The 24,867-nt window shown below is 42.3% G+C and overlaps 1 protein-coding gene across 2 annotated transcripts in view; it reads left to right on the top strand.

Moving 5' to 3' along the window:
- Positions 1-24,867, top strand: part of RHOQ (ras homolog family member Q) — a 38,531-nt gene that overhangs the window by 9,725 nt on the left and 3,939 nt on the right. The window contains exons 3-4 of one of the 2 annotated variants that reach the window (XM_049696380.1): positions 21,667-21,831; positions 22,138-22,233. In XM_049696380.1, the coding sequence (XP_049552337.1) occupies positions 21,667-21,831; positions 22,138-22,233 (261 nt within the window). Of the gene's footprint in view, positions 1-21,666; positions 21,832-22,137; positions 22,234-24,867 lie in introns of those variants that run through there. The other variant, XM_049696381.1, reaches the window with a different exon arrangement.

Raw genomic sequence — 24,867 nt, 5'->3', positions numbered from 1 at the left:
CCTCTCCCTCTCCCTCCATGCTCTACTTATACACTGTCTCCAGAGTGCAGGTACATAACTTATCCATCTTTTAATCCTTATTCATCTTTTAACCCCTGCCTATCCAAACACGCCTCCACACACCCTCATCTCTAGTTCTTTATGCGTGGTTGGGATGTTCCATATTTGTTGGAATGAACTGAATCATTCAGCCACTGGTGCCGCCTTCCTCGCCTGCCTGGTGGAGATGGGGCCAAGGCATGATCGGGAGAAAACGGAAGCAGAACTTCTTAAGCTGCCCTTGGCTCCACTGGTGTGCTGTCTGGCCCAAGGCCATGCACACAGTAGGCTCCAGGGGTATTCCTTGATGAGGCCCAAGTGCCAAGCCATGTCCTGCCCCATACATTAAGCATCCAGACGGACTTGAGACGCAAGACCTGCTCTGTTCACCGTAGCTGAGGTTAGCACTCTGGGAGGTGACAGGCCTGCCCCTGAGGACAATGCTGGTTTGGTTGGTGCTAAATTAGTTCCAAAGCAACAGATGGGCAATGATGTCCTTTTGTCTTTTGTCCCCCACTGGGACGGTTGGAGGAAGGGCTGTTACTGACACCCTTCTCGGCAGTAATTACTTTTCTGGCTGACCATGGCTTTCTGCGCAAGTCTCCTCCTCCTCCATTCCCCTGCCTTCCCTCCACTTTTAAATTCCCCCTTTCCTCCTTCCTTCCTTCCTTCCTTCCTTCCTTCCTTCCTTCCTTCCTTCCTTCCTCCCTCCCTCCCTTCCCCTCTCCCTTCCTTCCTTCCTTCTTTTTTTACTGCTCTCTCTTTTTTTTTCCTTTTTTCAAAACCTGTTCCAGTGTAGAAAAGCCATCTTCTTTCAAATGGCCTAACGGTTGGGATTATAAATGAGTTGGCTCAGAGTATGCCCCCCTTTAAGAGCTGCCACTGAGAGAAAGAATTTAATTCTGATTGTCCAGCTCAATTAAAATTCCACTTACCAATTTCGTTTCTTTTTATGGCTGAGTTGAGTTATTTGTAGTGAGGTGGATGGACCTAGAGTCTGTCTTACAGAGTGAAGTAAGTCAGAAAGAGAAAAACAAATACCATATGCTAATACATATATATGGAATCTAAGAAAAAAAAAAAAGTCATGAAGTACCTAGGGGCAAGACGGGAATAAAGACACAGACCTGCTAGAGAATGGACTTGAGAATATGGGGAGGGGTCAGGGTAAGCTGTGACAAAGTGAGAGAGTGGCATGGACATATATACACTACCAAATGTAAAATAGATAGCTAGTGGGAAGCAGCCGCATAGCACAGGGAGATCAGCTCAGTGCTTTGTGTCCACCTAGAGCGGTGGGATAGGGAGGGTGGGAGGGAGGGAGACGCAAGAGGGAGGAGATATGGGAACATGTGTATATGTATAGCTGATTCACTTTGTTATAAAGCAGAAACTAACACACCATTGTAAAGCAATTATACTCCATTAAAGATGTTAAAAAATAATAATAATAAACAACCAAAAAGAATAAAAAAAAATTCCACTTACCCCAGCGTAATTTTCAAAGGACCGTCCCACCTAGCGAGCTGGTTCAGGGTTCACAATTAAGGTGTTCCTTGTGGCCTCCCTGGCTCTGCAGGTATGGGGAATGGGATAGAGGTGAGAGGGTCCCAGCTTTCTTCAGACAGGGGCCTTGTCTAGCAGCAGGGAGCTTCTGGTCTTCATCCAGCCTGCAGAAAGTGAGAAGTCCTTCTGAGGAGGAGGCACCCCGTGAACTCCTCCCCTGAGACTCCAGCCCTCTTAGGGTTGAACCCCGTCTTTGAATTTCAGCTGAGAAAATCATCTGTAGGCTACAGTCTAGCATTCTGTTTTATTCTTGTGTAATTCTTTATCAGCACCCAGATTGTAAGCCCTCAGAGGGGGTCTGCATGTGGCACGTAGCGCTTAGCACAACTCGCAGCCAGGTGTGTGCTGGATATAGGAGAGTCTGTTAGAAAGATGATCATGAAAAGAACATCTCCCATGACTTTACATCACCTCCGTATTGGTTTTCTCATCAGCTCATTTTAAAGGGAATTCTATTCTGTCTTGACATTATTGAAGGTTTTTAAAATCGGGTTATAGGTGGTCGGTGTAATGCGTTGCCTGCTGAGGCACAGTAGAACTCATTTCTTAACTCAGGGAGTCCATTAGCAGAAAGGCTGCCAGGTCTTTTTGGATAAAATATTGGCCAGGATGTGTGCTGTTCTCCAAGTTTGGATCTGTAGGATTCCTTCAGTGTGTTTTGTGTCATGTGTCCCTCTGTTACAAGCAGGGGGAGCCCTGACATCCTGCTGCTGGGCCAGGCAGTGTGGAAGCATCAGAGTCTAGGCAAGCTGGTGTTACAAACAAAGCAATTCCTCAGAAGTTCCTCGTGAGCCAGACTGCTTGTTTACTCCTCTTTCCTTTTTAAAAGTTGAGATATTATTCATATTCAGTGGGTTTTATATATTCACAAAGTTGTGCGAACATCACCACTATTTAATTCCAGAACATTCTCATCACCCCCAAAGAAACCCTGTACCTATAATCAGTGACTCTCCATTCTCCCCTTCCCCCAGCTCTTAGCAACCACTAATCTACTCTTTTTTTTTTTTTTTTTTTTGCGGTACGCGGGCCTCTCACTGCTGTGGCCTCTCCCGTTGCGGAGCACAGGCTCCGGACGCGCAGGCTCAGTGGCCATGGCTCACAGGCCCAGCCGCTCCACGGCATGTGGGATCCTCCCGGACCGGGGCACGAACCCATGTCCCATGCATCGGCAGGTGGACTCTCAACCACTGCGCCACCAGGGAAGCCCACTAATCTACTTTTTGACCCTGTGGATTTGCCCATTCTGGACATTTCATATAAATGGAATCATACAATATGTGACCTTTGTGTCTGGTTTCTTTCACTTAGCATCATATTTTCAAGGTTCATCCATGTTGTAGAATATACCAGTACTTCATTTCTTTTTTGTGGCTGAATAATCCTTGTCTGTCCTTTTTATTCCTTTTCGTCAGTCTTCATTACATGGACATTCTGCCTGAACCCTGGAAACCACTGGTCATGTACTTCTGGTGCTGTCTTCACCCCAGCTCTGGTAGGGCTAGGGCTAGTCCCTCTACGCTTTCAGTGTTCCAGTTCTCCTGTTGCCTCTGTTCATAATCCTCCCCACCCCCATCTGCACCCTTATGTCTTTATTCATCAGATATGTGAGTATCTGTTAAATACAGGTGAGGTGAGGAACACGGAGATCCATCAGATAGGGTTCTTTCACTGTAGGAGCTTAGAGTCCATGGGGAAGAGAAGATGTATACAGGTAACCAAAATGCAAACAGAATATGGGACGTACCAAGAAAAGGTAAAGTGTGAGGAGTGTCATAAGGGTGCCTGACTGCTAGGCTGCTTGCCTGGAGCCTCCCAGAGAGCCAGGGCCTCAGTGGGGCCATCAAGACTCAGAGACTTGATTTTGTTGAGGCGCTCACATATCATCAGGTCCACCGGTCTGATCTGTGTTAACTCATAGAGATCTGGATATACACAAGGTTGTGGAAGGATTATTTATCATGTGGTCTTGGTGGAAAAATGGACTCAAGCCATAAACCAGTAGCTCACAAGGAAGAAAAGCAGACAGCCAGTTGAACACACAATATGCAAATAAAAACTTTTTTTTTTCACGTATCAAATTGAGCAACATGGGAAAAATTGATATTCAGGAGTCAGGGAAGTGGATGCTGTATGTACCGTTCAGTAAAAACTGACATGATCCATTTGGAGGTTAATTTGGCAAAGACACTTAAATTTTCAGTGATCCATTTCTATGAATTTATGCCAAGGAAACATTCAGTGTACACAAAGATTTACATAAAATGATATTCTTCACAGCCATATTTATAATAGTGATAAATTATAAACACAATGCATAGTAAAAAGGGATTTGTTAAATGATAGCATGATATGTAAGAATGATCACAGCCATTAAGAACTGCTTTCAGCAAATATTTAAAGATATATGAAAAGGCTAGTGGTGTGTTAAGTGTGAAAACACAGGAATCAAAACTATATATGGCATTATTACAACTTTGAAAAATCTGCATATGTATAATGTGTAAGAAAAAGATTGGTATAAAATTGTCAAAATGTTAAAGCAGTTGGCTCTAGGTAGTGATATTGAATACTTGTAGAAATTTACTTCTTTATACTTTATTCTGTTTTTCTCCAATTTTAAAAAAAGTCACTTTATTGAAGTTATATATGCGGATGGTTTAAAGAGTCAACAGTTCTATAAGATCCTGTTATGGAGAAACAAAAGATCCCTCTCCACTTTCCTACAGAGAAGTCCTTTTCCACTCCCCCAAGGCAACCGCTTTCAGTTCTTAGCTGTTTATGTTGGCAAAAGAAATCCTCTGTTGCCTTCACACCATGAATGATGAGGTTTTAGCTGTCTTTTGAATATGTCTTCCACTTCCCATCTACCTATCCCCAGTAGCTATATTGTAATTTCCATTTGATTATTGATCAGTGGTTATATTTTTATCACTGTGTTAGCATAGCTGAACCATGTAGTGTACTATAATTACTTTTCCCTCTTTGTGCCGCTTTTTGTTTCCCTGGAGTTACTAATTATCTTCTTCCCTTGCTTAGTTTTCACCACCTGTCTATTTCATTCTAAACTCACCTTTCCATACATTCCAGCATATCAAGTATTCTGTCAATTTCTTCTTGGAGACATTCGTCATGAGCCTACTGATCTGCTTCAGTTTGGGCTAGTTGCCTCGAGCCTACTGCACAGTTGTCATCCTAGGATTTTCCTTCATCATTACTGGGATTCCCTTTGGCTCTATGTCTTGTATTAGATGCCAATTTTTATTTTTCATGTCTTCATAGTTTATTTCCTCATTTTGGTAGAGTATATATTTTATTAGTTTCCTGAGAAAAGATGCATTGTAGGCAAATTTTTTGATACCTGGTATGTTTGAAAATGTTTTTATTTCCTTCATACCTGCTTGACATTTTGAAAATAGATTGGAAATCATTTTTGCTTCAGAGCTTTGAAGGCATTGTTCCATCATCTTCCAGCTTCAATTTATGCTGTTAAAAAGTCTGATGCCAATCTTACTCTGGATTCGTTTTTAGGAACCTGTTTTTCCTGTCTGGAATTTCACACTCATGGTCTTCAGGGTAGGGTGTAGCTGGCTATTGTGGGCTATTTCATCCTAGGGCCTTGTGTCCTTCAGTTCTGAGAAATTTTCTTGGTTTATTTCTTTGATTTCTTCACTTCCAATTAATCTCTTCTGTTTCACTAGAACTTCCAGTATTTAGATATTAGAGGTTTTGGGGGTGGTCCTCTAATTGTGCCTTCTCTGTGTCTTTTTGCTCTATTTTTGGGAGAGCTCCTCAATTTTATCATCTGCCCCTTCTATTTTTTTTTTAATGTGATTCTATTTTTAATTTTCAAGAACCTTTTCCTGTTCTTTGGATGTTCCTTTTTTTTTTCTTTATCATCTTCTAAGTTTGGTTTGGCTTGCTTTTGGTTTGAATATCTTCTCTAATTTCTCTGAGGGTATTAATGATAGCTTTTTGAAATTTTTGTCTCCCTGCGTAGTCTGTCGTTTTGATCTCTGCCTTTTGTGGCAGTTCCTCAGGTGTCTACTCATATTTACGAGAGTGGCATTGGAGAATGGGAAACTCTGTGTATACGTGGGGCTGGATGACTCTGGCCCTTACTGAACGTCTGGGTTTCTCAGCCTCAGCACTGTTGATATTTCGGGCTGGACGGTTTGTTGTGAATGCTGTCCTGTGAACTGTAGGATGTTTAGTAGCATCCGTATTGTCTTCCCTACCCCAATCATGATGATCAGGAATGTCCCAGACACTGCCAGATGTTCCCTTGGGGCAGCGTCAGCCTGTGCTCCTTCTACCCCCATTTGAGAACCACTACTGTAGGGTGATTCATCTGGGTCTTTTCATTGGGGAACCTGGTCCTTCCTCTTGCACTGTTCATATTCCCCAGAAAAGAACCTTCCACTCTACTGCCTGAGTGCTTCCTGCTGGGCTGCCACTGTTCTGGGAGGTGAGGGGAGGACGCAGGGTAAGTATCTCAATTTTCAGTGTACCCTGGCCTTGTGTGTTCAGTATGTTCAACTGGGCCCCGTGTCCTCCCACCCAGGGAACCCTCTGTTCTTCCCTTTCCGGGGAATAAATATCCTCTGCCTTTCATCAGGGCTGGGGAGACTATCATGATAGAGAACAGATCTGGGGTTTAACTGCTTCATAAGCAGACTGTCAATCTGCCCTCTTGTTTGTGGCTCCACCTTCAACCCACTTTCAGAACACAGTGCTCCAGCTCCCACACCTTTAGGGGGTTCTGTTGTACGGAACCAGGTGCTTCTTAACTTCTCCTCATTGCTGGCCCAGGATCTGGCTCCCAGGGTCTGCTAAATCAGTTCCTACTTGTTCTTTGGTTTTCTAGCTTCTAAAATTGTGTGGCTGTTGTCTCCTTCCCTGTTTGCTTTTCCTGTGGCTTTATGCCTTTTTTTAAAATTACTGTACATGTCAGAGGATTTTGGAAAGATCAAAGATAGATTCATGTGTTCAACTGGCTAGCATTTAACTGAATTCTTCTCCAATTTGTTTTAATAGTTAGAAAACATAAATATGAAGATCAAAGCTATAGTGATAGATACCTTTTCAGTGCCTGTTATCCAGTGTACCTTTCCTTAGCATAAGGTACCCAGGAAAATGAATTCATTAGAAGCTTTCTTGGGATTCAGGCTTTGGAGCGAAAGGTCTTAGAGGAGATGTGAATTTCATCTGGATCCTGGAACCACATGGCAACTGCCCCTCCCCCACGGGAGCTCGGCTTTCTAGTGTTCAGCATCTGTTTGTCCCCCACGTTTAGCGTCTTACCGTTGGGCAAAGCTAAATGGACACAAATATTCTAATTAGGCAATTTCTCCTTTGCTAGACTCTATTTAGAGTCTCTATAGACAATAACTTTTAAGTCAACATTTTTCAGACAGGCCAAAACATACTCTATTAGGTTACAGCTTCCTTTAGTTACATTTTAATCACCTTGATTAGATTCGGGTGTTTTCAAGAATCTCGGTCATCTCTTAGTAATGACCCATATCGCAGATGACTAATGACGATTATGGTTTCATTTTCATGAATTTAATTCTCAACATGTAGCCATATGTCAAATTATTAGGGTGTCCTACTATAGTTCCCCTATATTTATTAACTACACCTCCAGATACTGACATTAGGAGGCAGGAAGGGGCACTTCCAGCTCTGGGGATGGGGGTGGGGGAGGGTCGGGACTGTCTTCCTAGGTGAGGAGGTGGCATGAGTGTGTGGGTTTGGGGTGGGGACAGGACATGGGTAGAACAGGTATTCCATGCAGCCTTTTCTAGTCCTCAGGTGGTGGACATACTCACTCCTGTGAATTCCTGTGGCACTTAGCGTATGTGTCTCTTGTCATTAATCTCGTGCCTACATCAGAGGCCTCTGGACCTGTTTGTCCCATTTAATCATAACAACAACCTCTGAGGTAGGTGATATTATCCACCCCTCCCCCTGCCTTTGTTTTAATGGATGAGAAAACAGGCACACTAAAGTTACTAGTATGAGTTACACGCGCAGCCCATGAGAGCAGCACTGGACCTCAGGCCAGGCCCGCAGGCTCCTGATCTGTAAGTCGTTCAATTAGTGACTTCCCCTGCTGCCAGGGTCTTACTAGGTTGCTTAACTAAGCTAGTGGCTCTCTGAAGGGAGATGTGTGCTGTTTGATTCTCCAGGAAGCAGCAGACTCCCTAAAGGGGTTGATGTGTGGGCTTGGAAAGGACTCAGCTTAGTGGGTTACGCCGGGCCGGGCTGAGAGCTGGAAACTCGCAGGTTTCCGTGCAGCTTGACTGGGCTCTACGGTCCACACCTGCTATGGTTGAAAACTGCCTCCATCTCCACCCTGACCCGCCCAACTGCTGCAGCCACAGTTTCGCCTGCACTTCACCGACTTCACCCTGGCCTCAGCTGCTGCCCTCCACCCCAGAGGGGGGGTGACAGCTGCTGTCCCAACACTGCCTCCAAGGGTTTTATGAGGATACGCAGAAGAGAATGGACATTTGAAACCCCTGGAATGACCGGGGTTTTTCTTGCAAAGCTTTGTTGTTTCCTCGTCTGCCCATAGTGTTGCTTTTTGATTTTGTTTCACGGGCTCTCAGTTTGTTTTGGTCAATGTCACATCTTCCTAGCCAGCTTCTCTGTGGTGGGAAGTCCAGCTCCTGGATTGGCTGAGCTTCTGGGAGCACGAGGATACTCGTACAAACGTGGGTCAAGTGAACCTTTTACAGGCAGCAGCTGAAAACTGCCCGTGCTGTTTGCAGCACAGGGCAGAGAGGGCCTGGCAGCAAGGGCTGGGTGGCCACATCAGAGTCCACATGCATCATGATTCTTTTTCAGTTCTCAGGTCTCGTTTACCGTTGTTTTAAAAAAATACATTTGGGGTATATTAGTTTAGCTCTCTTCAGTTGTTTTAATAAAATTCCTGACTTCAGTTCTTGCCTGCCATGTAAACATGCACTTAGTAAGCAGCCACATTTCTCAGTGTGTTCTTCACAAAGTCGCTTTTACCCTCAATCCTCCTTTTCCACCGATTGAGTCCCCTCTGCCAAATCTGCCGAAACTGAAGAGCTTAAGGAATACTACTGGGCGTGGTGATAAACTCGCAGCCACCACACAGGCTCCACGCTAGCTCATTTAATCTTCCAACAGTTTAGTCCATTTTATGGATGAAGGAAATGGAAACGGTAAGTGACTTGCCTGGAGCCACATAGCCAGTAAAACTATGATTCAAAGATTTAAAAGGTCTGTGTCTAAAACCTGTGACCTACTGCTTGCTTAGAACAAAGGGGCCAGGAGGGTCCTAAACTAGTTGATTGGAGAACTGCCTTCCTGCCTCATTTCTGCCCAACTGTCCTGTAACTTTGGACAGGTTGGACGAGTTTCTCTGAGCCTCAGTTTCTTCATCAGTAAAGTGGGAGCTGCCCTATCTCATAGGCTGATGGTGAGGGTTTGGTGGGATAGTAGGGCTAGTGTGAAAGCAGGAGCAAGGCGCTCTGTGCTGTGAAGCAAAATAAGGCTGGAATAACATAATGCGGTGACTCGTTAATAAGCCTGGAAAAGAGCTCTGCTGGGAGCCTCCTGTAGCACAAGAAGGCCAGAGCTGGAGGGGAGAAGATGAAGTGGGTGATGCAGAAGAGGCAGAGTAGGGGTTATGAGACATGCCTGAAGGAGGGTAAGCTGTGCTCCACAACGTGGAAGCATGTCACGGTGATGAATGCAGGTCCTGAGGAGTGGATGGCTTGGGTATTTCTGCCAGGGACTCCCTGCAGGGAAAGGGTATTTCTGCCACGTGCAGGCATCTCTCTGAATTTCAAAGAAATCTGTGTGTGTGTGTGTGTGTGTGTGTGTGTGCACACGCATGTGTGTAGGCCCGTGAGGACCCAACTTTGCATACTTGTGGACCTATGTGTATTTTCCTTAAATTAAGGTGAAATTCACACAACATAAAATTAATCATTTTTAAGTGTACAGTTCAGTGGCATTTAGTACCTTCACAATGTTGCATAACCTCCACCTCTGTCAAGTTCCAGAACATTTTCATCACCCCAACAGAAATTGTGTATACCTTCTAAAGGGTCTGTTCTGTGCAAATGTATTTGTGAACAGCATTAGGTCATCCTGATTTTGCCTACCTGCCCAGAAGCCTCCCTCCCTCGTCTGCCTGTCCCATGTCTTTGGCCAAGGAGTGTGGTCTAAGACCTCAGATTCCAAATGGGTTTGCTAGTCATGGTAAACTCCTCCATGCAGTGTGGCTGTCTCGGGTGGGCATGGAGAAAACCAGCATTTCAGGCTTAATCAGAGCGTAGTTCCTGAGGCTTCTCTTGCCGCTTGACTGCCTGTTCTATCTATCTGCCTGCACCTATCAGTCATTGTAAGCCTCTTCCTCAGCCTCAGAGGTGAAGAAGGTAGGTGTTAGTCCACAGTGGAGGAAAATGGTGTTTCCTCTGCATTTGGCCCATCTGTAACTCCTAGTTCTATGTTGGTGCCCTCACCACATGGGCAGCCCAGGTGACCTGAATCCACAGTGCCCAACAGGCCTCTGTAGCTCAAGCATTAAAAAGGTAAGAGGGGGCTTCCCTGGTGGCGCAGTGGTTGAGAGTCCGCCTGCCGAAGCAGGGGACACGGGTTCGTGCCCCGGTCCGGGAAGATCCCACATGCCACGGAGCAGCTGGGCCCGTGAGCCATGGCCGCTGAGCCTGCGCGTCCGGAGCCTGTGCTCCGCAACGGGAGAGGCCACAACAGTGAGAGGCCTGCATACCGCAAAAGAAAAAAAAAAAAAGGGTAAGAGGGCTGTTCCCCTGGAAGTGTCAGGCCTGGTACTTATATATGCTTGCCTCCAAATAGCTGGCCCTGGGCAGCATCCACTCCCCTGTGATACAGGGACCACAGCACCAGCCAATGTAGTGGGGATCCCTGAATAATCTCCATGAGCTGCAGAGATGGGGCCGGTGAGTAGCAAATCCTTCCCTACTGAGTGAGGGGTGGAGGGAGAGAGAGGGAGACAGAGAGGAGGAGCAGCAGAAGGAGAAGAAGGGGTGAGGAAAGAGCTGCCTTCAGTCATCTAGGGACTACTTCATGCTGATTCCACTACTTAGATCTTGTGCTCACCCAGGAACCAATATCAGGCACACCTCAGAGGTACTGCAAGTTCAGACCATGCAATAAAGTGAATATCGCAATAAAGTGAGCAGATGAATTTTTTGCTTTCCTAGTGCATGTGAAAGTTATGTTTATACAGTAGTCTATTAAGTGTGCAAAAGCATCATGTCTAAAGAAAAAGTGCATACCTTAATTAAAAACTATTGCTTAAAAATGCTAACCATCACCTGAGCCTTCAGCGAGTTCATAGTAGTAACGTCAAAGATCACTGATCAGGGACTTCCCTGGCAGTCCAGTGGTTAAGACTTCACCTTCCAATGCAGCGGGTGTGGGTTCAATCCCTGGTGGGGGAGCTAGGATCCCACATGCCTCACAGCCAAAAAACCGAAACAGAAAACAGAAACAATATTGTAACAAATTCAATAAAGACTTTAAAAATGGTCCACATCAAAAAAAAAAATCTTTAAAAAAAAAGATCGCTGATCATAGATCACCATAACAAATATAATAATGATTTTTTAAAAAGACCTGAAATATTGCGAGAACTACCAAAGTGTGACACATAGACATGAGGTGAGCAAATGCTGTTGGAAAAATGGCACTGATAGACTTGCTCGCTGCAGGGTTGCGACATACCTTCAATTTGTAAAAAATGCAATCTGCAAAGTGCAATGAACTGAGGCGCAATAAAATGAGGTACGCCTGTGCTTTGGCCGGGGGCAGAGAGTGAGCCCCTTGGATAATCCAGGGACCACTTCATTCTGATTGGACTACTTGGATCATGTGCCCACCTAGGAACCAGTGACTTTGGCCGGGGGGTAGGGAATGAAACTCCATGATTGGCTTAAATCCAACCAGGAATTCTTTAAGCTAGATATGGGGTCAGGGTTCCCAGGGGCATGTGTCTGAATAGAGGAGTGGTGGGTCTTGACCTAAATCAGTTTTGGAAAGAAAGAACAAGTAGCAGAAGGATGCCGGGTAGACAGTCAATGATATCCTCCATCCTAGATAAAACAAATGTCAAGACAATGGCAAAAACGTGGTGGTGAAAAACAGTAGCAGGAACTAAAATGCTGGAAGAATTGCTCCGTCTGAGGCCCTGCGCCTTAGAGCTCACCTTATCATTCAGGAAGGTGGGTTGGACCGAGAAAGGGCTCTGATCTTAGGAGGCAGTTGGAATCTTGGCTGAAAGCGGTAACTGCAACCTGGGAAATTCACCTGTTAGTGGAGGATTCAGAGGCTCTATCCATCATCTCCAGCTCTGCAGCCGATAAAGGAGGTGCAGGCCACCGTGATCTGGCTGCAGTTTGTTCTTCTGACTTCATGTCCCACACGCTACCCTCATTCATTCAGCAAGAATTTAATAAGCAGCTACTATAAACCAGACTTTGAAGAGTAGTCCTCTGCCCTCACGGAGTCCTGTGGAGGATACAGATAAGAAAAGAGGTAGTTGTATTACAATGTGAGAAATGGGATGACAGGAGAAGGTGTTACAGAGAGAGGGACCTTGATCTGAATTGGGGGTTTGGAGAAGGTTTGTTGGACCAAGAGATTTTTAGACCAAAGCTTGAAAGATGAGTAGGAGCTGCCCAGGTGAGGAGTGTGGAGAGGGAAGAACAGACTGGCTGGGCAAGTGGTTGACCGACTTTGTGTTTGGGGTTGATACTGAGGACCCCCAGGGTTATGGTTTGATCCTGATGGAGTGGTGATGTCTTTTCGTGAGATGGTGAACTCAACAGGATTTGCAGATTTGAGGGGGAAGAAATGACTTTAGTTTAGAAATGTTGAATCTGAGATAATTCTGGTTCAGCCAAAAGGAGGCATCTAGAGCTGGGTCTGGAACTCAGAGGCAGAGAGCTCTTCCAGATACTCGTTTCCCACTGTCAACATCTTGAGCTTAACATGCCCAAAATTGGCCTCTTGAGTTTTCTCCCTAATGTGTTTCTCCACCTTCAGTCTTCCTCATCCCTGTAAAAGACATTATCCATCCAGCTGCACAAGCTGAACCCTGGATTATTCCAGAAGGCTCCCTGGAGGCATCTGTCAGGGCTTTTCTGCCTTGGGCCTTTTGCCCCTAGTGTCCTATATCTGGCTTCTCAAAGCATCCCTCACATCTTAGGTAGACGTCGCTCCCTCCGAGAGGTCTTTCCAGACCACCCAGACTGAAGCTGCTCATCCTGGTTATTCTCTGTCTCCTGGCTGTTTTCCTTCACAGCACCTATCCCAGTTCGCATTTATAATCATTTTTGTCCCAATTTGTTAAATACCTGACTCAGTGCCTCTAGTATATTAGATCCATCCCCCCTTTGATAACAATTTTTATGTTTCTCCTATACTTATCTTCAAATGAAGTCTATAGCTAATATAACCTTTCTGTATATATAATTTTAAATCAGTATAACATCCTGGCAGTAATAGGAAGGAAAAATAAAAGGAAAGTAATTCATAATCAACATATTTATTTCAGGGCTTCCCTGGTGGCGCAGTGGTTGAGAGTCCGCCTGCCGAAGCAGGGGACACGGGTTTGCGCCCCGGTCCGGGAAGATCCCACATGCCGCGGAGCGGCTGGGCCCGTGAGCCATGGCCGCTGAGCCTGCGCATCCGGAGCCTGTGCTCCGCAATGGGAGAGGCCACAACAGTGAGAGGCCCGCGTACCGCAAAAAAAAAAAAAAAAAAAAAAAAATTATTTCAGTATTAAATTCCTAAGTTCCCAGGGCTGAGTACTCAGAAATCATAATGAAGTAGTCAGGTGAACAACCATGAATGCAATAGCTCTAAAAGTTGACTAACGGGTTTGTGTTTTAGTGACAATTAGGGTACTAAGAGCAACATTGCCAGTGGTGTGCAATTTTCTGCATTGGTAAGCAACTCCTGTAATGTTTGAACAACATCAAGTAAATCTACCTTTCTACTAATATGCAACAGAGATAGATCCTAGATTCAGGTCGTTATTAAAAGTTTTTTCATAGTCATTCAGTGCCTAGAGGTACACTCATCAATCATGCAGGACCCAGGACTGTTTTTCACTACACAGGTCAGGTAGCACCCTGGCTCATACCCCTAAATGCTGGTAGAGTTCCCCCATTCATGTTGACGATCAAAAATACCTCCCGCACTTCCACAGTGTCCCCTGGACCTAGAGTAGTCCTGCCCCAGTGGGGAGGCACTTGCCTCTCCTCTGTTGTACTGTGAATTCCACGAGGGCAGGGTCCACGTCTGTTTCTCACTGGAGTACACAGTGTTCAGCACCTAGTGGGTTTATATTTGTTGAAATGAAAGAATGCATGACTATTCCATCAACATGAAATTTGTACCAAAAAAAGTTAGGAAAGGAGTACACTGCACAGAAGTGTGGCCTGACATTGACCTTCCTTCTGCATGCCTTAGGCCAGCTGACCTCTGTTTTAGTGAAAGAGACTTGCAATTATAGCTCCAGACAATGTAGAATTGCAGCTCTTAAATCCTTTACAATGAAGGAAGTCATCTCACCATGCACGAAAGAAATTGCACTGTCTCTGAAGCTGTGGTTTGTCTTTTTTTGGAAAGTCAGGCTTGTCTGTTGAAGAGCTCAAAACACTTGACCAGCTCTCTCATTTATCTTAACATGTGTATGCTATATTTATTCTCCCCTCACAGATGGGGAAATGAAGCTTGCCGAAGGGCCATATTTAGTTGAGTGTTGATCCTCTGCCTTGGGGGGTCAGCTTAGATAAAACAGTATCCTAAAACTCAATTTTTATGCAGTAGTTTAAACCTCCACCCACATTAAATCTGTTACTAGGGCTGCTCACAAGGGTAAAAAGTGTTAGTTTGAGCGTTTTTAACCATGTGACGTGGCGATCTAGTTCAGTCCTCTCCTTTTAGAGATGAGGAAGTGCAGGTTCACGAGACACGGTTAGATAATGGCAGAACCAGTTCTCCAGCTGGTCGTCTTTCTGCTACCGCACATTTCAACCTTTCTCTCTCTCTCTTTTTTTTTCTCCAGCTAACCTAAACAGGAGTTATAAGTCAGGCAGCCAAAAGGAAGATAATAATGGAAAAGAAGCCAAAGATCTGGTCCACTAGCTGCTAAATAATTAATAAATTAACCGGGAGACTGACTTATTCTAATCAAAATATATGAAGATGACAGTTGCTTAAAGTTAGAAGCTGAACCTTCAGTTTCAAGAATTCTTTTACCAAGAGCTAATCAGGCTCATGATAAGTAAATACCGTCTCACAACTGAACAGGGATTTTTAAAAAAGGAAAGGAAGGAAGGAAGGAAAGAAAAAAGGAAGGAAAAAAAGTCAAATATTTTTAAAGTTTTTGAAAAACAATGATCTCTTAGGAATTTCCAGCACTTAAAAAAAATTCTCCTCCCCAAACTTTCTTTAGTCCACCTGTAGCAGGAGAGTGGTAGGTAAATTCAATAAACTCATCATCGATGCATTTTGAACCAAACTTACCAAATATTCCACAAAAGAACTCAACCCAGCTTCCTTGGAAAAGTTATTTTTAAGGGGGTGAAAGGTGATATTTCACAAAGTTAAATACAAAATGAACTTGAAAGTGACAAAAGGACAACACAAAAAAATGAGGTTTCATAGACTACTGTTACCAAGAATTATTGAAGAAATGTTGATAATTGATAAGATTTCTGACAAAACACTTCATCTTCAGAAGCTAGCTTCAGTCCATGTGCCCTCTTGGCTTTAGTATAGCACCTTTTGGGGGTAGAGTGATTCAAGAGCCATGCCTGATGCCTATTTTAGGCTTCTCACCAGAAACAGATGTTTCAGATGGAGATTACTACTCCTTCATTTACCACAAGCCACCAGTTGTCAGGGACATTCTTACTTAGTTGCCTTACATTTTATATATCTCCAAGTAGTCAGAAGCTGTTTTAGACTTTAGAAGTCTGGGGCTTGTCTGTTAAAGAATTATTCAGTTGTGGTCCCACTTTTTCTAGGTTGTTACAGAGGAAAAATTCTTACAAGTTTTGATAATGACTGTTTTCTGAATCAAAGTAACGTCCTGGATTATTTGGAGGCGTAATATATTCTTATAGCACTTATAGTCTTCAAAGCACTTGTCGTTGATAATCTCCCATTTTACAGACTGATAAACAAAGGCTCTAAGAAATAAGTGACTTGCCAAGGCCACACGCTAGTAGGTCATATATGTTCCAATCCTCTCCGTTCTGTAAGACCCAACCCAAATGCCACCTCTTCTAAAAGTCTTTTTTTAGAGTCCCCTAATTACTACCCTTGGTTTTCACTACATTCTGACTTGTAATACAATGTCTGCATACATTTGTCTCCCTTGCCGTGAACTCCCTATGAGCAGAAACCGTTATAAATGTTTTTGTCTCTTCCAACTTATCAAGTCTCCCTCCTCAGTGCCAGCTTTAAGCATGTTCTCTCATCAGCACCGCAGTTTCTTCTTCTGTTCCTGGCTGTGACTTTGAGGTCTACAAAGTTCTAGTGAGGTGCACGGGCACACCATGGGTATTATTGCTCATTCGTGTTTGTTGCCGTATTTTTAACATACAGGTATCTTACGAGAGCTTTGCAGATGTTTAAATTGTTTTACGAGTCAGAAAGGATCTAAACCTTGGCCTGCCTTCATTTCCCTGATGGGTGCACTTTCTGGGCACATAGCAGTGATACCAACCAGGGTTCTTGGCCTTCCCCAATCAATAGAAATTGACTAGAGGCCAGACAAGAGATTCAGGCAAGGCTTTATTGGGGCCCCAGCTGCAGCAGCGGGGAGGGCGGGAGAACAAACAACAGGTTGCTTGCTCACTCGCTGAGCAGGGGCGAGCTTGTTCCTTACATGGGGTGAGGGTAGGGGTGTGTCCAGGGGTTGGGCTGGAGGGGCGGCTTAGGTGGTGGTGTGTGCAGGGGGCATACACAGTACCCTGCTTTTCCTCCTGACACTCTGTTTTTGCTCCAGGCTCTTCAAAAGTGGCAGTTGGGTTTTTTGGTCTCTTTGTATTGATCTCTTTTGGGTCCAGAATTTGCCCCAACTGCGATGCACACAGTTATTTTTAGTCTCATATAGTTTCTTTGTATCTTGTTGCTCCAGGAGAGGTTTATTCAGGCACAAGCATCGCAGCACTGTAGCAAAGGTTCCCAGGTCCCAACCTGTCTCAGTAGGTGCTTATTAATGTTTCTTTGATTAAGCATTTATATATTCACCTGCTCCAATTTACACTCTCCCATTGTTGTATCTGACTGCCTTTTTCTATGTACATGTCTTGAATTCCCAACTAAACTATAAGCTCCAAAGGGGACGAGGGGACGATTATATTTTTTATTTGTGTGTACGTGTCCTTAGAATATCTTCCATGCAGTATGATCTCAAAACATCTTTGCTAATTGATTTTCAGTGACCAGTTGTGTGATAGAATACCACAAAAAGCATGGCAAGGCCTATACCACCCAACTTGAGTGATTTTGCTTAAAGTACATATTTTGGATAAGTATTTTAAATAGGTGTACACATTCTAAAAACATGTATTTTTTTTAAATTTTTATTGGAGTATAATTGCTTTACAATGGTGTGTTAGTTTCTGCTTTACAACAGAGTAAATCAGTTATACATATACATATATCCCCATATCTCTTCCCTCTTGCGTCTCCCTCCCTCCCACCCTCCCTATTCCACCCTTCTAGCTGGTCACAAAGCACCGACCTGATCTCCCTGTGCTATGTGACTGCTTCCCACTAGCTATCTATTTTACATTCGGTAGTGTATATATGTCCATATATACACTACCACTCTCTCACTTTGTCCCAGCTTATCCTTCCCCCTCCCCGTTTCCTCAAGTCCATTCTCTAGTAGGTGTGCGTCTCTGCGTCTTTATTCCCGTCTTGCCCTTAGGTTCTTCACGACCATTTTTTTTTTTTTTTAGATTCCATATATATGTGTTAGCATACAGTATTTGTTTTTCTCTTTCTGACTTACTTCACTCTGTATGACAGACTCTAGGTCCATCCACCTCAATACAAATAGCTCAATTTTGTTTCTTTTTACGGCTGAGTAATATTCCATTGTATATACGTGCCACATCTTCTTTATCCATTCATCTGTCGATGGACACTTAGGTTGCTTCCATGTCTTGGCTATTGTAAATAGAGCTGCAATGAACATTGTGGTACAAAAACATGTATTTTAAACAGGTCACTAAAGTGGGAGGGAGCACCCAGGTCCACGCCAAGGGAACAAAGGTGGTACAGAAATGGGCACGCTTCTGGGCTGCTGACTGAGCTGGGCATAAAAAGGGGTCTCCTGACTGATGGCCATTTGCCACAGTTCTCTGTTGCACCTGAAGGTGTTTTGTTTCCTCTCAGAGCACATTTCGTTGGTCTCTTATTGTCTGTGGACTCTTGTCAGATTGTCAGCGTGTGATATTGTTGAAGGGTGAAGCTTGTCATCCTCACAGATCAGGCACTCTTGATGAGAATGGAGAGCCTAATCACTAAGCTACCAGAATACATTGTAAAAAACTGGATCCCGCTGGTACTTAGCCAATTGATAAGAAGCTAAAGCTTTTACTAAGCAGTTCAACAATCCTGTTGACCAAATTCACCATTGTTTTTGATGTAAGACCGTTGTCTTTAATACACTTGAGAACATTTCGGTTACCAGGCTGAAATGTTTAGATATCTACCTTTAAAAAATTTTTTTGGACTAAAATGTAATTGATAATTAGGAGGACACTAGAGAATTGGCTTTGAGGAATTCTTTTAAAAGAAAGGGCAGTTCCGCATTTAACTTTCTTTGTGTTGTCAAATTTTAAATATATAGCTGGGGAGGAAAGAATTGCATGCCTCAATTTATTTATCCCCAAATCTAAAATTTCACATTAAGTTCACTCAAGATATTGCACAGTAGATATAAACAGTTGTGTATGATGCAGGGTACAGTACGCACAGGGGATCATTTATTTTTTTAATTTGCTGTCTATTATTAGACTTCTAATTACTCAGGCTGGATGGAAGCAGCAAGGTCTCATTCTGATAATCACTGCCAATTATTTAGCTGGAGATTACAGGCAGAAGGAGTTCATTTTAGATGGTTCAGATTTAAGAAGTAACGTTTCTTGCCAAGGAGTTCTAAACACACTTGTCTTTTTTTTTTAACCCCAATTCTTTACCATTTTAACTATTCCAACAAAAATCTACAGTTTAACAAATCTAGAAATGATTAGTCTAGTTCCATTCCTTTGTGCCCACATGTCTCTCGAGGAAAATCAGTATGCACTGTGTTTATGAAAGGAATCTGTACGATAGACTTATGTTCTATAAAATGTTTGGATGAATATTTGAATATTAAGCATTTCTACAGAACTTTGCATTCACTTGCTTTTTATTTCTTGTAATACCCTCCCAGAGAAAGAGTGCCCTTTCTATTTCCCTAATGAGGTAAAATTTTCATTAAAAAAATCTAATTTGATTTTCTTAAAAAATGTGTAATTCTTTTTTTTATTACATTTTAAATAGTCTTAAGGCTCTTGAATCCCCCAAATGACTAATTAGTACAGTAATAGTATATCATCCTCTTTTATTAATCTGAAAATTATACTGTCCTCAAGAGACCTCAGTTTGATTTGTGTGTTTTGATGCCAGAGTAGAAAATTTTATTTCTCACTAAAGGAGTTTCTTCCCTGTGGTTGGAGACAGAACGATGCAGAGCCAGGGCTCATGTGCCACTGATGGGACCCTGCGTGGACTGGCAGCGAATAGGAGAACCAGTTTCCCGTGGGATGAAGAATTGATGTTAAAGAGTTGAAAGAGTTCTTTTATGTGCTTGGCACTCTGCTGAGTGCTTTAGTTGCAATATCTCATTTATTCCTCATAATCCTATGAGATAGTATCCTCATTTCTAATTCTGTGAAAACTGGATCTCGAAATATGGATGAGGAGAGATGTGTAGCAAGAGCCCCCCATTCCCTGAGCGTGCCGTGTGCAAGTCTGCTCAGGAACAAACTGCTAGGTAGTTGCCAGGTGGAATGCTAAGATCAAATACTGTCCCTTTAATTCTTCTCGACATGCAGTTTAAAATAGGCAGTAGAGTACAAGAAGTATACTTAATTCACCAAATTGTACTATTTAACACTCAAACTGATTTTTAAAACATGTTATACTTTTGATAATAGTCCTTTTGTAACTGACTGGGGTGCCAGCATGTTTCATACCCATTTTGCGTGATCTCTTCATTAATCATTTCTTAACACCGGAGCACTGCTTTATTCGAATCCAATTAGAGGCCTCCACTTTTAAAAATAAATGCTAAAGAAGATTGGGGATGGCATTTCCCATCTTGTCCTGAGCCAACACTTGAGAAATCTTTCAGTGCCCTTGGCTCCAAACTGCAGGTGTGCCCTTCAAAAGCATCACAGAAAAACAGGAGGGTTAGCTCCAAAGTCAAGAGTTTGAGATAATATGAGTTTGAATGTAACATTGTAGTAAGAAAAATGTCAGAAGATGACATGAAAGGAAAATTGTCCCATGAGAGAAATACTACCTGAAACTCTGAGTGGAAGATGTTTTTAATATGCCTTTAATTCCACATTCATGCAGTTCTAGTAGTGAAGCAGGTCATTTAAGAGGGGTGGTGGCTTAGGCCAAAAATAAACTTTCCTTGAAACCAGATGAGAGGCTAGCCCTGACAAAAATGGAATCCTGACTGTTCACTCACAAAAATGTAAGCAAGTAGAATTTTGTGTCATAGGAAATAATCTAAATGAAACAGGATCTTCACTGTCTTTTGTGATGGAGAGATGCTAAAACAGCCCTTCTATAAAATGTGAAGCAGCAGTTTAAATATGGAAGGCATATTTTATAATAACCTATAAGGGAAAAGAATCTGAAAAAGAATAGATATCATGTGTGTGTACATATATATATATATATATATGTACACACACATACATATATATATAATTGAATCACTTTGCTGTACACCTGAAACTAACACAACATTGTAAATCAACTATACTTCAATTAAAAAAAAAATAATATAGCAGTCTAACGTATTCCGGTCTGGAACCATGTCCAAGACATACTGAAAGGTGCAGAACAACATGGGTTGCACGGTTTTCATCTGTGTACAGATGTTTAAATATGTACAGTTGTAGGCATATACATGCACAGAAAATAACTGGAAAGATACATACGAAAAATCTACATTTCAGGAAAGGAATGGAAATTGGAGAGGAAGGGGGATTTTGTGAATTTACTCAGTATGTTTCTATCTTTAAATTTTTACACACACACACACAAAAAAAATTTTTACACAAACATGCATATGCACACACACACACACAATTAAGAAAACTATATAAACAGGGAAAGCAAAGATTTAAGGTCTCAGTGAAGATGTATAGTGGTTAAGGCATAGGTTCTGAAGTAAAACTGCCGGAGTTTGAATCCCATCTCCTTTACTTGCTATATACTTCCTTACACAAGTTAGTTAATTTCTGTTGCCTCAGTTTAGACAAATGCAACATAGAGATAATGGTTCTTATGTCATATAGTTGTTACAAGGATTAAATAAGTAATACATGAGAGAGCATATGGATCATATGTTTAATAACATAGTGAACATTCAGATAATATTATTATAAATGACTATACTTAAACATCTAGCTACAATCAATTCTGTGTGCAAACTTTTCAGTTAAAAATGCTTCCAGTGACAACTCTCGTCATCACAATGTATTTTCTCAGAGTTTCATTGTAGACGTTAATGATACTGTCATATTTTACCCCAGTGGTGTTCAGAGCTTCCAATTAGAATAGCAAAGACAAATGGAATTATGTTGTTTTTTTGTAGTATGTCATACATTCCATTTGTGGACTAGTCCTGACTTTGCTTCTTTGACCATCTAATCTAATGTACATATTTGTTAGTAAACTCTAGAAATGGAAATAATGAGGTTTTTCTTTCTCCCTTAGGAAGACTATGATCGTCTGAGGCCTTTATCTTATCCAATGACTGATGTCTTCCTTATCTGCTTCTCTGTGGTAAATCCAGCCTCATTTCAAAATGTGAAAGAGGAGTGGGTACCAGAACTTAAGGAATACGCACCAAATGTACCCTTTTTATTAATAGGAACTCAGGTACGTCTGCTTTGATTTTACCCATTTAAGAATAACCTCTGTGGCCTGCCTTGTGGTGTTGCTCTCAGACAAATGGCCCTAAGGTTTCGCAAATGAGATAATAATATGTTGAATCTCCGTTGTTATAATAAATTCTGTCACATTTTTGGAAAAAGTAGTGTCAAAGAAAGCAATTACTTTATTAGTTGGTTTTAAAGATTAGGTTCTTTTGTAATCCTTTTTTGATACGTGGGGTTAAATGGGATTACATGCTTTATCTTTAAAGACTGATAATATTATGGGACATCATTAACCTTTCTTAACTAGATTGATCTGCGAGATGACCCCAAAACTTTAGCAAGACTGAATGATATGAAGGAAAAACCTATATGTGTGGAACAAGGACAGAAACTAGCAAAAGAGGTAATGCAACCTTTACAGAATTTAAAAGTAAATGTAAATGAAGCTAAGGTGATAATAGAAGCTAATATTTATTGTGCTTTACTGTATGCCAGGCACTGTGCTGAGTGTTTTACATGCATTAGATCATTTAATCCTTGCCTCGACTCAGTGAGGTTGGTCTACTAGTAACTCTGTTTTATGGAGGAGAAAACAGAGGCACAGCCTTGTCAGGTAACTTGTAAGGTCCGGCAGGTAGTAAATGGCAGAGCTGGGCTTCAGTAAAGGCCTCACTCTGGCCTTTACTAAACCTGTGCTACACTGCCAACAATATTTTCCTAGTAAGTCACGTGTACAAAGAGGCATCACAAATAGGGGCTGCTTAATCAGGCCCTGTCGTCAGTGAAGACTCGTGGTGGAGAAGAAATGTGTTGTTGAATTCTCTTCCACAAGAGAATTTTTATGCAAGGTGGAATATATTATCATTTTAAAAATATAACTGTGATGCACAAAATACCTTTTAACTTATCTTCTTCCTCTCCCCAAAGTGAGGCTTACTTTTTTCTCCATTTGCCCCTAACATGGTTGGATTCTATTTTTTAGATGTTATGACTTTAATAGGACTTTTGTGGAAATGGAATATAATAAGGTATTTTTAAAAATACTATCAGGAGGCAGAAGAAAGCAAGAAAACTTTTTGGAGAACAGTTTTTCCTAAAGCAAAAGATAAATAGCTTCACTAACAAGTTACTAGCAAGGAATTTCACATATTAAATTCTGTCATCTTAGAGAAGGAATTTCTAAATTTCATAAAGGTAAAAGTCATAAATGAAAGCACTGATGATTTAACTACGTAAAAATTTAATATGACATCAAATGCCAGAAATAAAATTAAAAGTCATATAACAAACTTGACATTTATGGCAGAAAAATGGGTTAATATCCTTAGTGGACATGAACCCCTTGCATAAGGATTAATCAGAAAAAGACATACGCATACCCCAATAGGAAAAGGGACTCAGAACATCAATGGGAGATTCTCCAAAAAATGCAGATTGCCATTGAAGATAAAAAATATGTTCATATTCCTTAGTAGTCAAATGTAAGTTCAATTTCCATCTATAAAATTGGCACACAAAAGAGACGTTAATTAGAATACCCACCATTCCAGGTGTAAGCAATTGGGTACTTTGTTGTTCTGTTGGTCTTTGAGTAAAAGCCTCGACAACATGCAAAAGCCTTAAAGTCATGTACACTTTTGATCAAGCAATTTCATAGGGAGGAGTTTATCCTAAGAATATTATACGGGATGTGCTTAAAGAGACAGCCATAAAGTTCCTGCATTGTTTATAATGGCAAAAAAAAACCCCTGCATCTATTAAAAATTTATACTAATTTACTTGCTGAGATGTTCATGTTTATTATGTAGTTTAAGGGGAAAAAAAGTGGTTGCAAAACACCTTTTCTAGACCTGTCAGCAGCATTTGGCACAGTTGGTCCCTTCTTGAAACACATTCACTTGGCTTCCTTGAACGCCCTCTCTTGGGCTTTCTCCCCGCTCGTGGGCCTCTCCTCCATCTCCCCATCTCTGAATGTTGAGGGTCCAGGGATCCGCAGTCAGCTTCTTGGATGTCTTTCCTTCTATATCCACACTCAACCTTTAAGCTTGGTAAGCTTCTATCCGTCTTGTGGTTTGAACCGTCTGCTGCTGAGATTCCCAAATTTCTATCTTCAGCCTGGACCTCTTCCCTAAACTCTAGACTTGGTTATCTAACTGGTCATGCAACAAGTCCATCCGGGTGGTAAGCATCTCAAAACTAACATGTCCAAAACAGAATTCCCAATTTTATCCCCTAGGCTTAATCTTCTCAGTTACTCGGGTCAAAAACCTTGAAGTCACACTTGACCTTGCACTTTCTCTCATACCATTCAGTGAACCCTCCAGCAAAATATATTTTTCTACGTTCAGAATATACCCAGAATGCAAACGCTCCTCTCTTTCCCCTCCTCTGGCAGCCTGGTTCAGGCCCCCTCCCTCTCTGGCCTGGATTACCGCAACAGCCTCTCACTCACCTTTCTGCTTCCATCTGTGTCTGTTAACCTGTTCTCAACACAGCAACCAGTGAGACTTTAAAAATAGAAGCTCCATCAGCTCCCTGCTTTGTTCAGAATCTTCCAGTGGCTTTATTATCTTCCAAATAAAGAAAGGCCCAAGCCCTCACCCTGGTGTGCAGGCCCCGCTACTTCTCTGCCTCACTCATTGTGCTCCAGGCACTCGGCCTCTGTGCGGTTTCCCTAATCTTCTGCCTCAGAGCCTTTGTCCTTTCACTGCCCCCTCTGCCTGGGATAGTCTTCCTGATGTAGACATTGTTCATTCTTTCACTCAGATATCACTCTTGTCAGTGAGGCCTTGCCTGACCTCTCCCCACTCCCTATCTCCTCCCCCATTTTTCTCCAGACCACATATTCTACCTCTATATTTATTAGTCCACGGTCTTGTCCCTCTAAAATATAAGCTTCATGAGAATAGCTTAGGGACTTAATTTTGTTCCTTGCTCTATTCTCACATTTGGCAAATGAGAGTGCTCTGTAAGTTTTCAATGAACGAACGAATAGATGGATGGATGGATGGGTGGGTCCCCTCTCACAGTAGAAGCC

Source organism: Orcinus orca, chromosome 13 (assembly GCF_937001465.1).
Source record: "Orcinus orca chromosome 13, mOrcOrc1.1, whole genome shotgun sequence".
NCBI lineage: Eukaryota > Metazoa > Chordata > Mammalia > Artiodactyla > Delphinidae > Orcinus > Orcinus orca.
This window is presented reverse-complemented; position numbering and strand designations above follow the sequence as displayed.